At 39.9% G+C, this 19877-nt stretch overlaps 1 protein-coding gene across 1 annotated transcript in view; it reads right to left on the bottom strand.

Annotated features, from left to right (window-relative positions):
- LOC106088471 (inhibitor of nuclear factor kappa-B kinase subunit beta) overlaps window positions 1–19399 on the bottom strand; it is a 54412-nt gene extending 35013 nt beyond the window's left edge. Inside the window, exon 1 of the mRNA XM_059363153.1 lies at window positions 19084–19399. Within this exon, the coding sequence (XP_059219136.1) occupies window positions 19084–19198 (115 nt within the window). The 5' untranslated portion in view covers window positions 19199–19399. The remainder of the gene's footprint in view (window positions 1–19083) is intronic.
- Between the last annotated feature and the right edge of the window lie 478 nt (window positions 19400–19877).

Below are 19877 nucleotides of genomic sequence, written 5' to 3'. Positions count from 1 at the left end.
GCCGAACTTGTTTTTAAAATAAAAACAGAAAAAGATTGCATTCACCCCTGCGTATATTCATTCGTGGCTGTCTCAACAACGACTGAAACAAAGAGCATAAGAATACGTGTGACTTGCCATCAACGCTACCGTAAAGGGCTAGGTATCCCTCATATATAGTTATGCTTTGTAGGTTCAAAAATTGGTATTTCGAGGTTTTGCAAATAATATGACAAATGGATATGCCCCCTATCCTATGGTTAACACTTGATGCTGGTTTTAGACACCCCTGCGTATATTAATTCGTTGCTGTCTCAACAACGACTGAAACAAAGAGCATAAGAATACGTGTGACTTGCCATCAACGCTACCGTAAAGGGCTAGGTATCGCTGATATATATTTATGCTTTGTAGGTTCGAAAATTGGTATTTCGAGGTTTTGCAAATATAAAAATATGACAAATGGATATGCCCCCTATCCTATGGTTGACGCTTGATGCTGGTTTTAGACACCCCTGCATATATTCATTCGTTGCAACGACTGAAACAAAGATCATAAGAATACGTGTGACTTGCCATCAACGCTACCGTAAAGGGCTAGGTATCCCTCATATATAGTTATGCTTTGTAGGTTCGAAAATTGGTATTTCAAGGTTTTGCAAATAATATGACAAATGGATATGCCCCCTATCCTATGGTTAACACTTGATGCTGGTTTTAGACACCCCTGCGTATATTAATTCGTTGCTGTTCGTTGCAACGACTGAAACAAAGAGCATAAGAATACGTGTGACTTGCCATCAACGCTATCGTAAAGGGCTAGGTATCGCTGATATATATTTAGGCTTTGTAGGTTCGAAAATTGGTATTTCGAGGTTTTGCAAATAATATGACAAATGGATATGCCTCCTATCCTATGGTTACCACTTGATGCTGGTTTTAGACACCCCTGCGAATATTAATTCGTTGCTGTCTCAACAACGACTGAAACAAAGAGCATAAGAATACGTGTGACTTGCCATCAACGCTACCGTAAAGGGCTAGGTATCCCTCATATATAGTTATGCTTTGTAGGTTCAAAAATTGGTATTTCGAGGTTTTGCAAATAATATGACAAATGGATATGCCCCCTATCCTATAGTTAACACTTGATGCTAGTTTTAGACACCCCTGCGTATATTAAATCGTTGCTGTCTCAACAACGACTGAAACAAAGAGCATAAGAATACGTGTGACTTGCCATCAACGCTATCGTAAAGGGTTAGGTATCCCTCATATATAGTTATGCTTTGTAGGTTCAAAAATTGGTATTTCGAGGTTTTGCAAATAATATGACAAATGGATATGCCCCTATCCTATAGTTAACACTTGATGCTAGTTTTAGACACCCCTGCGTATATTAAATCGTTGCTGTCTCAACAACGACTGAAACAAAGAGCATAAGAATACGTGTGACTTGCCATCAACGCTACCGTAAAGGGCTAGGTATCCCTCATATATAGTTATGCTTTGTAGGTTCAAAAATTGGTATTTCGAGGTTTTGCAAATAATATGACAAATGGATATGCCCCCTATCCTATGGTTAACACTTGATGCTGGTTTTAGACACCCCTGCGAATATTAATTCGTTGCTGTCTCAACAACGACTGAAACAAAGAGCATAAGAATACGTGTGACTTGCCATCAACGCTACCGTAAAGGGCTAGGTATCGCTGATATATATTTAGGCTTTGTAGGTTCGAAAATTGGTATTTCGAGGTTTTGCAAATAATATGACAAATGGATATGCCCCCTATCCTATGGTTGACGCTTGATGCTGGTTTTAGACCTGTGGTTTCTTGAGCAAACATTCTTTAAAGTAATCTTATTCTGCTATTTTGACAAATGCATATTGTGTTTTTTTTTATCTATACAAATTGACCCACCCTAATGTACTTACCCATAGTTGAATAACATGCAATTGCATCAACTACATATCAATTATATTGTTTCCAATTCAAACATGGGCTTTAACTTTTTTCGAAAATTGCCGCACGTGGCGATAAATATTCTGTTAAACCACACTAGTTGTTTTTGTTGTTGTTTTTTCGTATTTGTTGATAACGTTAGAATTATAAGTACAATAAAATTCTCACAGTTTTAGCGCGAAATGTATGCATACATTTTCTTTTTTTTATTTCAGCTGTTTTCAAAATCACTGGCAAAATTCTAAGAAAAAGCAACTAAATAAATAAACCGGTATACAGAGAGCGTCAAAAGTTTGTCAACATCCTTCAAATTTTTGGCTTTTGAAAGATTATTATGTAGGACATAGCAATTTTTAAAAAAAAAAAAAATTGCAATATTGATGAATACATACTTTCCTAAGTTAAAACGTTAATTAAAAATATCTTCATCATACTTACCGCAATCAATACAATAAACTTAATTTCAATGGGTTTTGAGTGTCACTTTTGATGCTCACAGTATGTATATATAAACATATGTGTATATTCATTGTTATCTTATGTGTTAAAAAGCCTAACTACAGTTTTAAAAACTGTTTTTGAAATATGTATACCAAATACATCAATCACTAAAATTTAAATTATTTACTAAAACAAGTTTTGATAATTATTTTGTTTAGTTGTTAATATTATTTTCATGCCTTCCACTATTATATGGGCGCAGTGTTAGTTTTCCATTTGATTTAAAAATCACAACAGCATTGATCTGAGAACCTTTATAGTACCCAATACCATAGGATTGGGGTTATCTTAGTTTCGTCATTTTGTTTGCAGCATGTCGAAATATTGAGTTTTGACCCCACGAATTATAAAGTTCGTATGTCTGTCCGACTAGGATAAGCAAAGATCCTAATACTAACACAGCCTAACAAAAACAGGGACCCGACGACGGATCCATCCTCGACTTCAAGATTCGGAAGACTAGTATAAGTATAGATCCTAATATTGAAATATTAGGCAGGGCTGCGACAGGAGCCTCAATACAGCCTAACGAACATCGAGCCGACGATGGTACCATCACCTACTCCCAAATATCCCATTTACTTGTGTTAATTGAGGTTAGGTTGAAAAGAGGGTGCAGATATTATTCCGCCCCATGCCACTATGGACATACACCTAAGCCAGTAATCGGCTTGTTGTGCGCTCTAAAAACTATAAAGTAACCTCTAAAAAGACAGTTAGGAATTCCGTGCTACTTACAAAATCCTTAATTGTTTTCAATACCACTCGCCTAAGTTGGTTCATGTCTGGTATTGTGTCTCCACCTAAGTGCCGGTATCTGTTAGACGCGAAAGCCCGGCACGGACAAAGGAAGTGCTCCAACGTCTCATCATCTTCCCCGCATGACCTACACATGCAATCGCTTGCCTCACCGATTTTACATAAGTGAGCTCGTAGTCCTATGTCATTTACTTAAGATTTGGAAGAATAAGATAGGCAAAGATCCTAGTATTAAAACATCAGGTAGTATAGGGAATGGAAACTCAATACAGCCTAACGAACAGGGACCCGACGATGGAACCATTACCGACTTTATAAAGATTCGGAAGACTAGGATAGGCAAAGAACCGAATACGATGACATCAGGTAGTGCAGTGAGAGGAAAGTCAATGCAGTCTACAGAACAGGGAGCGGACCAAGATGCCCATCTGCTGGAGAACTATTGATTGAGGTAATCCAGATAAACATCTAACGGAGCTAGACTACTAAACACGCTCTGTTGGAGAAAATCAGCAAGGGCAAGATTCATATTGTCTTAATTCAGGAGCCATGGACAACCCGGAAAAAATAAACGGAGATGCAAATGGAAAAGGAAGGCCAAAGATAGCAACACACACCAACCACTATGGGACGCGTTTCGTCTTTGGTTAGAAGGCTTTTTAACCATATTAGGTGTAATGGCTGCCATGGGCCTGCGTTGGTATCTTGCATTTGAATCGTATTAATAGCGAAAACGCATCTATGATACAATTACCACATAAACCAAGCTCGACAAACCTGCTTATTAGCTGTACTTTTCCCAATGCATGTATTTTTGTGTAATGAGAGACATTATTTGTGTGACAAATTACACTTCTTCCGTACGATTTTGTTCATCTGTTAGAAATTGTATTAATAGTTTCGTCTTCGTAAAATATATAGACCAGTTTGCGTTAATGGAGAATATAGGCGACGTATGAACCACGTGCTGTATGACGAATATAACATAGTTACACGCATTAAAATACAATGGCTGCGTTGGCTAGGCCATGTTGTCAGAATGGATGAAAGAGCTCCAACAAAGAAGTCTTTTGAAGGCAAATACACCAAAAGCCCGATAGAAAGATCAAGTGGTGGGAGACACCTCGAAACTAGGTGTCAGAGATTTTAGAATGAGCACAGAAGATCGAGGCGCTTGGAACGCTATTCTACGTTCGGATAGTGGAACAAATGTTCCACTTAATTGACTATGACATAAAGTAAGACGATTTTTTGTGGGGCTATATTAAAGCTCATGTCTAAATAGACAAGTCCGCTTCAATTGAGGCAATGGAAGACAACATTGAAGCATTTATTCGTGAGATACCGCCCGAAATGTTGGAAAGAGTATGCCAAAATTGGACACCGAGGCACAGTCGCGGTCACCGTTTGCATGAAATAATCTTCAAACATTAAATTACATGGACCGTACTATCGAGTTTGCCCCTGTTCTTTAGTGGAATGTTCATGGGCAAAATTTGAAACTTAAATTTTTGTACTATCGATTCAAATAAAGATTTCATCCATTTTTCGGAATTTTATGTGTCTTTTTATACCCTCCACCATAGGATGGGGGGTATACTAATTTCGTCATTCTGTTTGTAACTACTCGAAATATTCCTCTGAGACGCCATAAAGTATATATATTCTTAATCGTCGCGACATTTTATGTCGATCTAGCCATGTCCGTCCGTCCTTCCGTCTGTCTGTCCGTCCGTCCGCCCGTCCGTCTGTCTATCGAAAGCACGCTAACTTCCAAAGGAGTAAAGCTAGCCGCGTGAAATTTTGCACAAATACTTCTTATTGGTGTAGGTCGGTTGGTATTGTAAATGGGCCATATCGGTCCATGTTTTGATATAGCTGCCATATAAACCGATCTTGGGTCTTGATTTCTTGAGCCTCTAGAGTGCGCAGTTCTTATCCGATTGGGATGAAATTTTGCACGACGTGTTTTGTTATGATATCCAACAACTGTGCCAAGTATGGTTCAAATCGGATGATAAGCTGATATAGCTGCGATATAAACCGATCTGGGTCTTGACTTCTTGAGCCTCTAGAGTGCGCAATTCTTATCCGATTGGAATGAAATTTTGCACGGCGTGTTTTATTATGATATCCAATAATTGTGACAAGTTTGGTTTAAATCGGATGATAAGCTGATATAGCTGCCATATAAACCGATCTTGGGTCTTGACTACTTGAGCCTCTAGAGTGCGCAATTCTAATCCGATTGGAATGAAATTTTGCACGGGGTGTTTTATTATGATATCCAATAATTGTGCAAAGTTTGGTTTAAATCGGATGATAAGCTGATATAGCTGCCATATAAACCGATCTTGGGTCTTGATTTCTTGAGCCTCTAGAATGCGCAATTCTTATCCGATTGGAATGAAATTTTGCACGTAGTATTTTGTTATTATATCCAACAACTGTGCCAAATATGGTTCAAATTGGTCTCTAACCTGATATAGCTGCCATATAAACCGATCTTGGGTCTAGACTTCTTGAGCCTCTAGAGGGCGCAATTCTTATCCGATTGGAATGAAATTTTGCACGTAGTATTTTGTTATGATATCCAACAACAGTGCCAAGTATGGTTCAAATCGGTTAATAACCTGATATAGCTGCCATATAAACCGATCTTGGGTCTTGACTTCTTGAGCCTCTAGAGTGCACAATTCTTATCCGATTGGAATGAAATTTTGCACGTAGTATTTTGTTATGATATCCAACAACAGTGCCAAGTATGTTTCAAATCGGTTCATAACCTGATATAGCTATCATATAAACAGATCTGGGGACTTGACTTCTTGAGCTTCTAGAGGGCGCAATTCCTATCCGATTTGGCTGAAATTTTGCAAGACGTATTTTATTTTTACTTTCAACAATTATGTCAAATAAGGTTCAAATCGGTTCATAACCTGATATAGCTGCCATATAAACCGATCTGGGATCTTGACTTCTTGAGCCCCTAGAGGTCGCAATTATTATCCGATTTGCCTGAAATTTTGTACGACGGATTCTCTCATGACCATCAACATACGTGTTTATTATGGTCTGAATCGGTCCATAGCCCGATACAGCTCCCATATAAATCTATCTCTCTTATTCGAATTGGCTGACATTTTACACAGGTCTCCAACATATAATTTAATTATGGTCTAAATCGGACCATATCTTGATATCGCTCTAATAGTAGAGCAAATCTTTTCTTATATCCTTTTTTTTTTTGCCTAAGAAGAGATGCCTGGAAAAGAACTCGACAAATGCGATCCATGGTGGGAAGTATATAAGACTCGGCCCGGCCGAACTTAGCACGCTTTCACTTGTTTTTTTTTTTAACTTTCCTATAGCTCTTAAAAAATCACCATTTATTTAGATGTGTGCAAACGAAATGACTATATGAATATACCCCCTATAAAAATGCGTATATAAAGATTTTTATTTTGTCGGAGCGGATTTTGAGATTGAATACGCTCCCCTCCGGGTTCAAAAAATTAGGTCTGCTCCGTTCCGCTCCGAATCCCTGCTTCCATCTATGACAAAGTGATCAATTGGGCTCCTTACTTTTAACCAATTTTACTGAAACTTTGCGAAGAATGTATGACGTGCCGTATAAAACGCTCTTCTATTCGAAGAACTTTATAAATGAAGTCCTTGGTGGTGAGTATAAAAGATTCGGCCCGCCCCAAATAACTAAACGCGCTTTTACTTTTTCTTGTTTATAAATTATGTTAATTATAAATGTTTGCATTTTAAACATCCATTAATATTTTATTTACAAGTTTTTTTCTGATACAAAAAAGAGAAGCCATTCTAAAAATAGAATATTAGTATCCGGTATAAAAAACCCAAAGGGAGTCCCCCACAACAAAAGCAAAAACACACATATCAATCAAATTTTTAAAAAAAATTCCTACAAATCCAGAAGAAAAAAAAAACAGAACGACAGCATATGCATTAAAATACCAAACGTTCTTCCATCGTTTGCATGCCGAAACATCCGTATGTCGCAAATCAGATTCATCTGTGAGAAAGCGATAAGGCCTTTAATAATAAAACAAAGGGGTAGGTGATTCATCCATATTGTTTAAATTTAGCAAAAAAAAAATACAACAACCTTTTCCGACGCAATCACTATTTGCATTGATTAGAGAGAGGTACTATGAACAATATATAAAAATTCATATCAATGAAAAGAACAAATTGTGACTGATTCTATCTATACTAGGAGCCTTAGTATAGTGTTTGTCTTGATTAGACCATTTACAACGAAATGTTTCTGGAATTGGTTTTATTACCTAGTGAGCTTAATATAAATTGAATTATTTACAACAAATATTGAGAATAAAAGTAAAAAGTTGCAAAGTTCGGCCGGGCCGAATTTTATATACCCTCCACCATTTGTTAAGTTCTTTGCCAGCGAAGGAAAATGGATAAAAAATGCCATACCATGTTAAGCACTGATTCGTACCATACTTTGGATGTTGGAGGAACCAATGTGCAAAATTTCAGCCAAATCGGATAGAAATTGCGCACTCTAGAGACTCAAGAAGTCAAGATCCGAGATCGGTTTATATGGCAGCTATCTGGTAATGAACAGATTTAGATCATAACAAAAGACATCATACGGAATTTCAGCCAAATCGGATAAGAATTGTGACGTCTAGAGGCTAAATAAGCCAAAATCCGAGATAGATTTATTTGACAACTATTGGGTTGCCCAAAAAGTAATTGCGGATTTTTCATATAGTCGGTGTTGACAAATTTTTTCACAGCTTGTGACTCTGTAATTGCATTCTTTCTTCTGTCAGTTATCAGCTGTTACTTTTAGCTTGCTTTAGAAAAAAAATTTAAAAAAAGTATATTTAATAAAAGTTCATTCTAAGTTTTATTAAAAATGCATTTACTTTCTTTTAAAAAATCCGCAATTACTTTTTGGGCAACACAATATATCAAACGATATGGCCCATTTACAATCCCAACCGACCTACACTAATAGGAAGTATTTCTGCAAAATTTCTAACGCCTAGCTTTATCCATTCGAAAGTTAGAGTGCTTCCAACAGATGGACGGACATATCTAATTCGACTTTCAATATCATGGTCTCTGATCAATATTTCGATGTGTTACAAACGGAACGACGTAATAAGTATACCACTATCATATTGTGGGCGATATAAAAAAAACTCACATGACGTTTTTCTGCGAATTTTGTTATCTCAAACTTTTATGGAAGAGTGAAGACTCCTGCAGTTATAAATGTTCTCAGATAAAGAAAAGCAACCTGGTCAAGAACATAAATATCTGTTGCAACTTTTCTTTGTAGAACTTTTTTTTAAGGTGTTCGAAAAGTGTTTGCCTGCATTTATTAGACCATTTGCAACGAAAGAATGAAATTGGAATTTGTTTTAAAATAGGAACGCTAAAACAACAATAGGAACGCTAAAATAGGAACGCCAGAACAAAAAAGGAAGGGTTGCAGAAGAATCTTTAATGAAGCGAAAGTTGTAGGGTATATTCAAATGTAGGTAGAAACAAGAATTTAAGATCTAGTCCAATACAGAAAAAGCAAATAAAAAGGCATTAAGTTCGGACGGGCCGAACTTTGGATACAATCACAATCAGCTGAAAATTGGATAACTTAAAGCACCAAAATTCGGCATGGACATTGAATGGTCTAATATTGGGTTGCCCAAAAAGTAATTGCGGATTTTTTTAAAAGAAAGTAAATGCATTTTTAATAAAACTTAGAATGAACTTTTATCAAATATACTTTTTTTAAACTTTTTTTCTAAAGCAAGCTAAAAGTAACAGCTGATAACTGACAGAAGAAAGAATGCAATTACAGAGTCACAAGCTGTGAAAAAATTTGTCAACGCCGACTATATGAAAAATCCGCAATTACTTTTTGGGCAACCCAATATATTATCACTATTCAGTTTCGTAAAACAAAATATTGGTCATTTTGGCAAATATATATCCAATTATAAACCGATCTGAACCATATTAATGTCGTATATCGTGAGGCTCAGAAGAACACACTGTTTGACATTTCAGCGAATTCGGGCAATAAATAAAGCTTTATGGGCTTCAGTCCCCTTATCGGCAGATCGGTCTATATGGCAGCTATATCTAAATATAGTTCGATCTGAAACATATTTGGGGCGTATGTCTTGAGGCTTAAAACAACTCACTGTTTCAAATTTTAGCGAAATCGGGTAATAAATAAAGCTTTTATTGGCTTCAGAACCCTTACCGGCAGATCGGTCTATATGGTAGCTATATCTAAATATAGTCCGACCTGAACCATATTTAGGTCGGGTTTCAGAAGGCTAAAAATATCTCACTGTTTCAAATTTAAGCGAAATCGGTTAAAAAATAAAGCTTTTATGGGCTTCAGACCCTTTATCGGCAGATCGGTCTATATGATAGTTATATCTAAATATAGTTCTGTCTGTATCATATTTGGGTCGGACGTTAGGAGGCTTAAAACTGCACACTATTTAAAATTTCAGCGAAATTGGATAAAAAACAAAGCTATTATGGCCTTCAGACCCTTTATCGGGAGATCGGTTTATATAGCAGCTATATCTTAATATGCACCAATCTAATCCATATTTAGGTGAGATGTCGGTAGGCTTTAAATAACCAACTGTTGCAAATTACAGCGAAATCGGGTAATATATAAAGCTTTTATGGTCGTCAGACCCTTTATCGGGAGATCGGTCTGTATGACAGCTATATCCAAATATAATCCGATCTGAACCATATTTACGTCAGATGTCAGGAGGCTTAAAATAACCCACTGTTGCAAATTTCAGCGAAATCAGGTAATAAATAAAGTCGTCAGACCCTTTATCGGGAGATCGGTCTATATGGAAGCTATATCTAAATATAGTCCGATCTGAACCAAATTTTGGATCAGTTGTTGGGAAGCCTTAAACTACTCACTGTTCCAAATTTCAGCAAAAACGGATGAAAAATAAAGTTTTTATGGGCATTAGACCCTTCATCGGAAAATCGGTCTATATAGCAACTATTGTATATCCAAATATGGTCCGATTTGGCCCGTTCAAGAACCTAACGTGCATCAAAAATACGTATCTGTGCCAAATTTCAGCTCAATATCTCAATTTTGAAGGCTCTAGAGTGATTACAACAGAGGGACGGACAGACGGATGGACGGGCAGACACATGGACATCGTTAAATCGTCTTAGAATTTTACGACGATCCGAAATATATATACTTTGTTGGGTCGGAAATTGATATTTCGATGTATTGCAAACGGAGTGACTAAATGAATATACTCCCTATCCTACGGTGGTGGGTATAACAAGTAAGAGCATGCTAAGTTCGGCCGGGCCGAATCTTATATACCCCCCACCATGGACATCATTTTTCAAGTTCTTTGCGCAGTATCTCTTTTTAGGCAAACGAAGAATTATGAATAAGAACTGTTATGCTATTGGAGCTATATCAAGTTATAGTCCGATTGGGACCAAAAATTAATTGAATGCTGAACATTGTAGAATTCATTGTGTAATATTTCAGTCCATTCGGATAAGAATTTCGCATTGTAGAGACTCAAGAAGCAAAATCGGTTGATCGGTTTATATGGAAGCTGTATCAAGCTATAGATCGATTCAGACCATATTGGAAACGTATGTTGAAGGTTATGGAAGAAGCCATTGTACAAAATTTCTGCCAAATCGGATTAAAATTTCGCCCTCTAGAGGCTCAAGAAGTCAAGATCCCAGATCGGTTTATATGGCAGCTATATTAGGTTATGTACCGTGCTTGGAGTACATAACAAAACACCTCATGCAAAATTTCTCCAAATCGGACGAGAGTTACGCCCCCTAGCGCCTCAAGAACTCGTGATCCAATATCGGTTTCTATAGCAGCTATACCAGGTTATGATACGATTTGAACCATACTAAGCACAATTGTTAGAAGTGATACCAAAACACCACGTGCAAAATTTCAGTCAAATCGGACGAGAATTACGCTCTTTATTGTAGAAGCTCAAGAAATCTATACCCAAGATCGGTTTATATGGCAGCTATATCTAAACATGTACCGATATGGCCCAATTATCCCAACCGACCTAAACTAATAAAAAGTATTTGTGCAAAATTTCAAGCGTCTAGCTTTCCACCTTCCAAAGTTGGCGTGCTTTCGACAGACAGACGGCAGACATGGTTAGATTGACTTAAAATATCATGACGATCAAGAATATATATACTTTATGGGGTTTTAGACGCACGTTTCGTGGTGTTACAGAATGACGAAATTAGTATACCCCCATCCTATGTTGGAGGGTATAAAAACAGTTTCATTGAAGAAACTAATTGATCCAATTAATTTTTTGATTGAAACAGCTTGCAGATAGGTAAAGATTAGTAACAAAACAAGCCGTACCAAACTTTGTGCAGATCGGTTGAAAATTGTAGTTACTTTAGCCATTAAAGTGCAAATCGGGCGATACGTATATATGGGAGCTATATCCAAATGTGAACCGATTTTTACCAAAATATTGTTCGTGCTTGAGACAAAAAAGTGACATGTGCAAAATTTTGTGACGATTGGACAACGAATACTACCTGTACCTTGATTACAAGTATACATGGACTCGCAGACAGACCGACGTACATGGCTAAATCGAATCAGAAAGTGATTCTGAGTCGATCGGTATACCTATCAATGAAGGAAAGCGGAATTTATGGCTGGAACACTTGGAGCAATGTAACTTAGGCACCGGTGCAGGCAAGCTGTGGTCTACTGTTAAGCCACTCTCGAACCCCGGTAGACGGGATGACAGGACCTCAGTCACTTTTGACGAAATAACCGTGACTGATCCGAAGCCAGGTTGTTCAACCGTCAATTTATTGTGCATCCCGAGAGAGACAGGGCAAGGAGGAGAGCCATTCGCCGTATTCGTGGTCTTCGAGCCGATGAACAGCCATCACAATATGCCGTGGGCGAAGTTACGAATGTCATGCGTGGCGCCAAATCACCTAAGGCGTTGGGCCCCGACGGAATCTCTACATTGATGTTGAAGGATCTGGATTCACCTGGAGTTGAGTACCTTACTACTGTCCTCAACCTGTCTTTGAACACTCTTATAGTTCCCGATGTCTGGAAAATGGGCAGAGTGATTCCGCTACTCAAGCCTGGAAATGACCCGAGTTTGGGAGAGTCGTACAGATCGATCTCCCATCTCTAACCAGTGGCAAAGACGCTTGAGGCATTACTCCTCCCGAGCCTCGTAGGAGAATTTCCATTCACCGAGCATCAACATGGATTTCGAAGACTGCATAGCACAACAACAGCTTTGCATGCCATCACCGCACACATTTGTCGTGGCTTCAATCAGCCCAGGCCATGTGATAGGACGGTCCTCGTGGCACTGGACCTATCGAAGGCATTCGACACGGCCAGCCATGCCAAATTATTTGAGGACATCGCCAACACGTTCCTCCAGATAGGCCTGAAACGCTGGCTTGCGAATTATCTGTGTGGTCGCCAATCATTTGTGGAATTTAGGGATAAGAAGTCGAAGCGCCGAAGAGTGAAACAGGGAGTGGGGTGATATCTCCAGCACTGTTTAACCTCTACCTATCCTCCATTCCACCTCCTCCAGACGGCATAGAGATCGTATCATATGCCCACGATTGTACGATCATGGCATCAGGCCCCCACCCATTGTTGACATCTGCGATAGGTTGAATGTCTACCTCAACTTGCTCATATTTCGCTGCAAGAAATTTGAAGATATCTGCCACCAAATCTTCAACCATATTGTTCACTACAAATACGCGTGAGGTGAATACTGAGCTGACTGTGATGGTCGATGGAGAAATGATTCCGACCATCAAGTGTCCCAAAATACTTGGCGTCACATTTCACAGCTCTTACACATTCTCCCCACATGCCACAGCAATTTGCGATAAAGTCAAAAGTAGAAACAAGGTCCTCAAGTCACTTGCTGGCAGCACTTGGGGTGCAGACAAAGAAACCTTGTTGACTACGTACAAAGTAATTGGCCGGTCTGTGGTAAGTTATGCAGCGCCAGTGTGGTCTCATCAACTTTGTGACACGCAGTGGAATAATATTCAGATCTGTCAGAATGCCGCCCTCCGAACAGCGACAGGCTGTCTCCTCAGTTCTCGTGTGGACTACCTCCATCAGGAGACAAAAATCCTACCAGTTGTCTAAGCAATACCTTTTGGGCTGTTATCGCAGAGACCAGCCAAACCATCATCTTGTGGATAGATATCTACCGCCCAGAAGCCTTAAAAGGTAGATCTACATGATCTGGAGCGTGAAGTTCAGCGCTACAAGAGAGAACCTCTAGATTAAGTGGCATATCAAGCAGGTCTAGACAACATTAATGCTGACACGGTAGCAGATGCGGTAAATATCTACCGGGTGAATGTAGTCCCTGGAGAACGACCGCCTGCCATTGCACCTAAAGAAATTGACCTCCCCGGCAAACCAGATAGTTCTGGCTCAATTATGACCCGGCAGATGCAGCCGCCTCAACTCCTTCAGATCAAGGATTGATACCGACGTGCAAGTTGTATGTCCCGATTGTAACCAGGGACCGCACGATACACGTCACCTGTTTAACTGCCCAGCCAGACCCACTCAACTTAGGCCCAGATCCCTGTGGACGCACCCCATCTTAGTAGCAGAGTTCCTGGGACTTGACACTCAAGCAGACGAAAGAAAGAACACAACAACAACAACTCTACAGCCTACAAAAATTGAGATATTGAGTTGAAATTTAACACAGACACGTCTTTTTGATGCATCGCCCCATCTTAGTCGCAGAGTTCCTGGGTCTTGACACTCAACAGAATCAAGCAGACGAAAGACCACAACTCTACAGCCTACAAAAATTGAGATATTAAGTTGAAATTTGACACAGATACGTCTTTTTGATGCGCGCTGGTTAAATTCTTGACCCGGAAAAATATTTGGATAAAGCTGTCATATAGACCGATCTCCCGATAAAGTGTCTGAAGCCCATAAAGGCTTTATTTATTACCGGATTTCATTCAAATTTGAAACAGTGAGTTATTTTGAGCCTCCCGCTAGCCCCAACTCCGAACCGCTCCCCGACTTCGGCTTCGGCCTCCGCAGCCTTGGTTTCTACACGAACAACGTCTACGTGCCAATGTTATTGCTTCTCCAAGGGAAAGCAAGAGCTCCTGGCCATTTGTTAAAAGTTAAGGGCTATTTGTCGGCTATCCCAACTCTTGTTAAAGATGACCAAATATTCACTGACCCCATTTATAAGGCCAAGCTGCTGGCTGAAATGTTCACGAAGAATTCTTTCTTGCCGGTAAGATCTTTTCCACTCCCTGCAATCAGGAGTGTGTCGAGCTCGATGCCTCAGATATATTTTCGAACGCAAGGGGGTTAAAAAGGTCCTTAGGTATCTCGACGTAAATAAATCCCCGGGCCCGGATGGTATATCGACTCTTGCTCCATGTAAGTGTTCGACGCTTGCTAGAACAATATGCAATCTTTTTAACCTTGCATACCGTGCGGGAGGGGTCTTCCCAGCGAACAACCCTGCCAATTACCGGCCAATTGCGATATGTCCCGTTCCCTCCAAGGTTTGGGGAGCATTGTTAATCACCATCTTGTTAGGTATTTAGAGTCTAATGGCCTTCTTAGTGACCAACCGCAAAAATCGCTCCACGGCTGACCTGATTGTATTTTTGTGGAAACGTCAAAGTCGCTCTATGGCCAGTTTGGTGAAAGCAAGGGCGTGGCACTGGATATCTCCAAGACATTTGATACAGTCTGGCACGACTCACATATATCAAAGCGAAACGCCTTTGGAGTCGGTAATGACTTTTCTCGTTTTATAATGAGCTTTCTTGAAGGTGGAATATACGAGTTGTTGTAGAAGGGTTCTCATCTGATGAATACAAACTGACAGCAGGCGTACACAAGGCTCTGTCCTTTCTCCGCCTCTTTTTCTTATTTTCATTGACGATCTATTAAGACAGACTTCGAATACCCTCTACTCATTTGCGGATGAGAGCAGCCTTTGTCATGACCAAGTCTTCGGGAAACTGAAGACAGAAAGCGTATTATGGATGTGACACTGTGCCAGGAATTGCTGGCCATTTCCAAATGGGATTGAATGAACAGAGTAGATTTTAATGCACGCAAGACGCAGTGTTGTTTTGTCAAACAAGCGATTCGCTGACTCAATCCGATCGTTAATATCTCTGGACGGTTGAACAGTCAGATTCTCTTGATGTTCTGGGCATGAAGATACCATATGATGTCCGTTGATCAAACCATCTATTTGAAGTGTGGAAAGAAGCGTCCAAGTGTTTAGGCTTTCTTAAGCGGTGCAAGAATTACTTCACTATCTCCGACCTTCTCAATATCTATACTACCTACATCCGACCAAAGATGGAATATAATTTACATGAATGGGCTGGAGCTTCCAAATCAGGAGCGGAATTTCTGGACCGCGTTCAGAGAAGAGCGCTGGTGTTGATTGGCGATGGTAGGGTATCCAACTCTATTGTTTCCCTTGAGCATCGTCGTAATTTGGGTTGTTTGACGCTGTTCTATCGATACTTCCATGGTTTGTGTTCCACAGATAGAAATACTACCGTTTGTTATTAATTGGCCAGTTGAACGGACCATGCAATATGGAGAGAATTCGCATGTGATATAGACTTTCTTCCAATGTCTTTCCACCTGACTATGACATCCACAAATTTAAAACTAATGTCAACAAACACTTCTACCTACTGATCCTTAACAGTATTTAAAAATAGATATTGAGTTGAAATTTTGCACAGAATCGTTGTTGTTGTAGCAGTTTATTGTGTTCTATCTTTCGTCAGCTTGATGCAGTTGAGCGTCTAGACCCAGGAAATCTGCGACTAAGATGGGATGCCTCCACAGGGTCTGAGTCGAGTGGGTCCGGCCGGGCAGTTAAACAGGTGACGTGTATCGTGCGGTCCCTGGTTACAATCGGGACATACAACTTGCACGTCGGCATCAATCCTAGCTCTGTAGGAATTGAGGAGGCTGCATCTGCCGGAACGTAATTGAGCCAGAACTACTCTGGTTTGCCGGGGGGGTCGATTTCTTCAGTTGCAATGGGTGGCGGTCGTTCTCCAAGGACTACATTCACCCGGTGGCCAATTACCGCATCTGCTACCGTGACTGCATGAATGTTGTTTAGACCTGCTTGATATGCCGCTTAATCTAGAGGTTCTGTCTTGTAGCGCTGAACCTCACGCTCTAGATCATGTAGATCTACCTTAAGGCTTCTGGGCGGTGGATATCTATCCACAAGATGTTGCTCAGACTCGCATTCTTCTATGCGCAGGTTTTGGTTACAATCGGGACATACATCTTGCACGTCGGCATCAATCCTAGCTCTGTAGGAATTGAGAAGGCTGCATCTTTCGGAAAGTAATTGAGCCAGAACTACTCTGGTTTGCCGGGGGGGGGGTCGATTTCTTCAGGTGGGAGCCTGATTCGATGATCGTACAATCGTCTGCATATGAAACGATCTCTATGCTGTCTGGAGGGGGTGGAATGGAGGATAGCTACAGGTTAAACAGTGCCGAACATATCATCCCGCCTTGGGTAACTCCCTGTTACCGTAGAAACAGGGAGTTACCCAAGGCTTCGACTTCTTATCCCTAAATTGCACAAATGACTGGCGTCCATAGAGATAATTCGCGACCCAGCGTTTCAAGCCTGGCTGCAGGGACGTGTTGGCGATGTCCTCAAATAGTTTGGCATGGCTGACCGTTTCGAATGCCTTCGATAGGTCCAGTGCCACGAGGACCGTCCTATCACATGGCCTGGGCTGATTGAAACCACGGCAAATGTGTGCGGTGATGGCATGCAAAGCTGTTGTTGTGCTGTGTAGTCTTCGAAATCCATGTGAATGCTCGGCGAATGGAAATTCTCCAACGAGGCTCCAGAGGAGTAATGCCTCATGAGTCTTGTCTACTGGTGAGAGAAGGCAGATCGGTCTGTACGACTCCCTCAAACTCGGGTCCAGGCTTCAGTAGCGGGATGACTCTGCCCATCTTCCAGACATCGGGTTCTATAAGAGTGTTTAACAAAAGGTTGAGGGCAGTAGTAAAGTACTCAACTCCAGGTAGATTCAGATTCTTCAGCATCAGTGTAGATATTTCGTCGGATCTCAACGCTTTGGATGATTTGGCACCACGGATGACATTCGTAACTACGCCCATGGCAAATTGTGATGGCTGTCCATTGGCTCGGAGACCACATATACGACGAATGGCTTTCCTCCTAGCCCTGTCACTCTCGGGCCATAAATTGACGTTTGCAGTCACAGTTATGTCGCCAAAAGTGACTCAGATCCTGTCATCACTTCTACCGCAATTCTGGTTGTTGTGGTTTTTGTAGCCACATTGCATGTGGAGAAACCGATCCTCATTAAACTCCTAAAGATGAGTAAGCTCGTTCCGGTCAATAGGACCAATCGCTGCGGGGACGTGATGGCCATTGGTTATTTAAAGGCGCAAAAAAGTCTCCCTGTCATATCGAGCATCATCGGCACTCAGTATTTAAGCAAGAACCGATGCCGCCCCACCTCTCACGGTGACTTTCATGCCACTATACGCAAACTGTGGACGCAACCCGTAGCTCTCAGCTGAGCTTCTCGTTTTAACTACATATGACGACCACACAAATCGGAGGTCAATGTTCCAGGCTGTGTGATGTTTATAGTTATCCCGTGCCGGGATCGGAGTTCTGGTTATTGTTGTTGTTCTAGCAGTGTGTTGTGACATTTCCATTTGTTGTGACATGACCTAGACAACGCCATCGTTGTATTTTGGTACTCTCGATAATAGTCATCCATAGATTTTACGAATGATCTTTCTCCCAAACACTCCAAGTACCATCTCATATACTTAATTGCTGAACGTTCAGGCACCATTAACTCGACTTGCCATTTCTACTATCATGGCAGCCGGGTTGTATGTACCGGATTGACCCGATAGATTCGTTCATCGGCAAGGGCTGCCGCCTCAATGTATTACAACACTGCTATAACAACAACTATCATGGGCACTCAGAACTTAAGTTAAAGCCGGTATAAAAAATTCCTATTGGCCGGAGTCGATCAAAAATTTTCGACTCAGTTCCAAACTTACATGTTAATGGAATTCCTACTCAACTCATCTATAATAAACCATTCAAGCTTCAAGAGAAGTTCGCAGTGCTACGTGCCCTTGTTATCCATAATGGATGATTGAGAGCTATTTATATCAACAAATCTGCAAGCATGTACATATTGTTAATCGTTCAGGCTATAAGCGGTTTTTTTTTATCAGTGAATATCTTTGTTTTCGTTCTTCAATTGGCGATGAACAACATATCGTTTAAAAAAGGCAAACACTAAAAATGTGATTCTATTTATGTATATATAAAATACAAATGACCACTAGACTGCCGTAGATTCAATTTCCTATCGCTACGTCTTTTCAAGTTTCATAGACCGACACCGTGTCTATTACCTTAGTGTTATTTAACGAATCACTGCTCGAGATTATCAACAACATTTTGGTGGGTTTTTTCTGGACCCAATTTTGATAACTCAATTTTCACCTCACATTTTTATACACAAGAAACACTAAATAAAAAATTATGATCAGCTTAAGCAGTACTCCGGTGGGAGGAGGTGTTTAGGGTCTTGAAATGCAATTATAGCAATTGCATATTGATTGTTGGTTGTGGTGGTGAATCACTTGTAGCCCCCACCACCTATATAATAAAGATTTATAAAACTCAATCGTTTGATGGTGCGATGGTGCAATTTACCTATTTCTTGACCAGTAAATTTATTCCTCCAACGATAGACTTCTCCGAAACCACCTTCTCCAAGTGATTGGATATTATCCCAATCACCAAACGAACGAAAGCTTTGTTGTTGCATTATTTTTTTTTTTTATCACAATACACACACTACTTATTGCAAATTGTAAGCTTAAAATTCATTCCCAAAGAAAGTTGTTTTAGCCGATAACGTATGTCGCTTTGAATGAAAAATAACGTCTTAAAAATTCCCAAGAATTTCCCGATTTTCCGAACTATGTTGTGAGTTCCGTGAAATACTAAAAACAACAAAGGGCATTATATGAAAACGATACCCAAAAGGCCAATAAGAAAAATCAGCTGTTTGTTGAGAATGTTGCCATAATTAGAGAAAATGAAGCGAAAACGAGTTATTACCAAACGTAACGGATCTGAAAACAAGTAGGTGAGGTTCGACACGTAATTGTTAAGGGGCATTCATATATTAAATTTTAAAGTTTTTTTTTTTTTTTAATTGGGTTTCAAATCAAAACAATAGTAAGAAAAATTTCCTTAATAAACCAAAGTATTGCAAATTTTAAGCTTTACTAATTAGTTATAAGGTGTGCAATAGTTTTGATATTTATAGCTGGTTCTCGGCACTATGTTTATTTGTTTTATGTACAACGGAGAAGTGGGGTCATGATACAAAAACTTAGGAGGGAGTGTCATTTGCCCAACGAAAACATTTTTCTGTTCAACTCTGGAGGATTGTTTACAACTCGTTATGGCAAATAAAATAAAATAAATAAATAATTTAT

The sequence above is a fragment of the Stomoxys calcitrans genome, chromosome 2, assembly GCF_963082655.1.
Source record: "Stomoxys calcitrans chromosome 2, idStoCalc2.1, whole genome shotgun sequence".
Lineage (NCBI taxonomy): Eukaryota > Metazoa > Arthropoda > Insecta > Diptera > Muscidae > Stomoxys > Stomoxys calcitrans.
The sequence above is the reverse complement of the archived record's forward strand: the minus strand, read 5'-3'. Positions and strand labels throughout refer to the sequence as shown.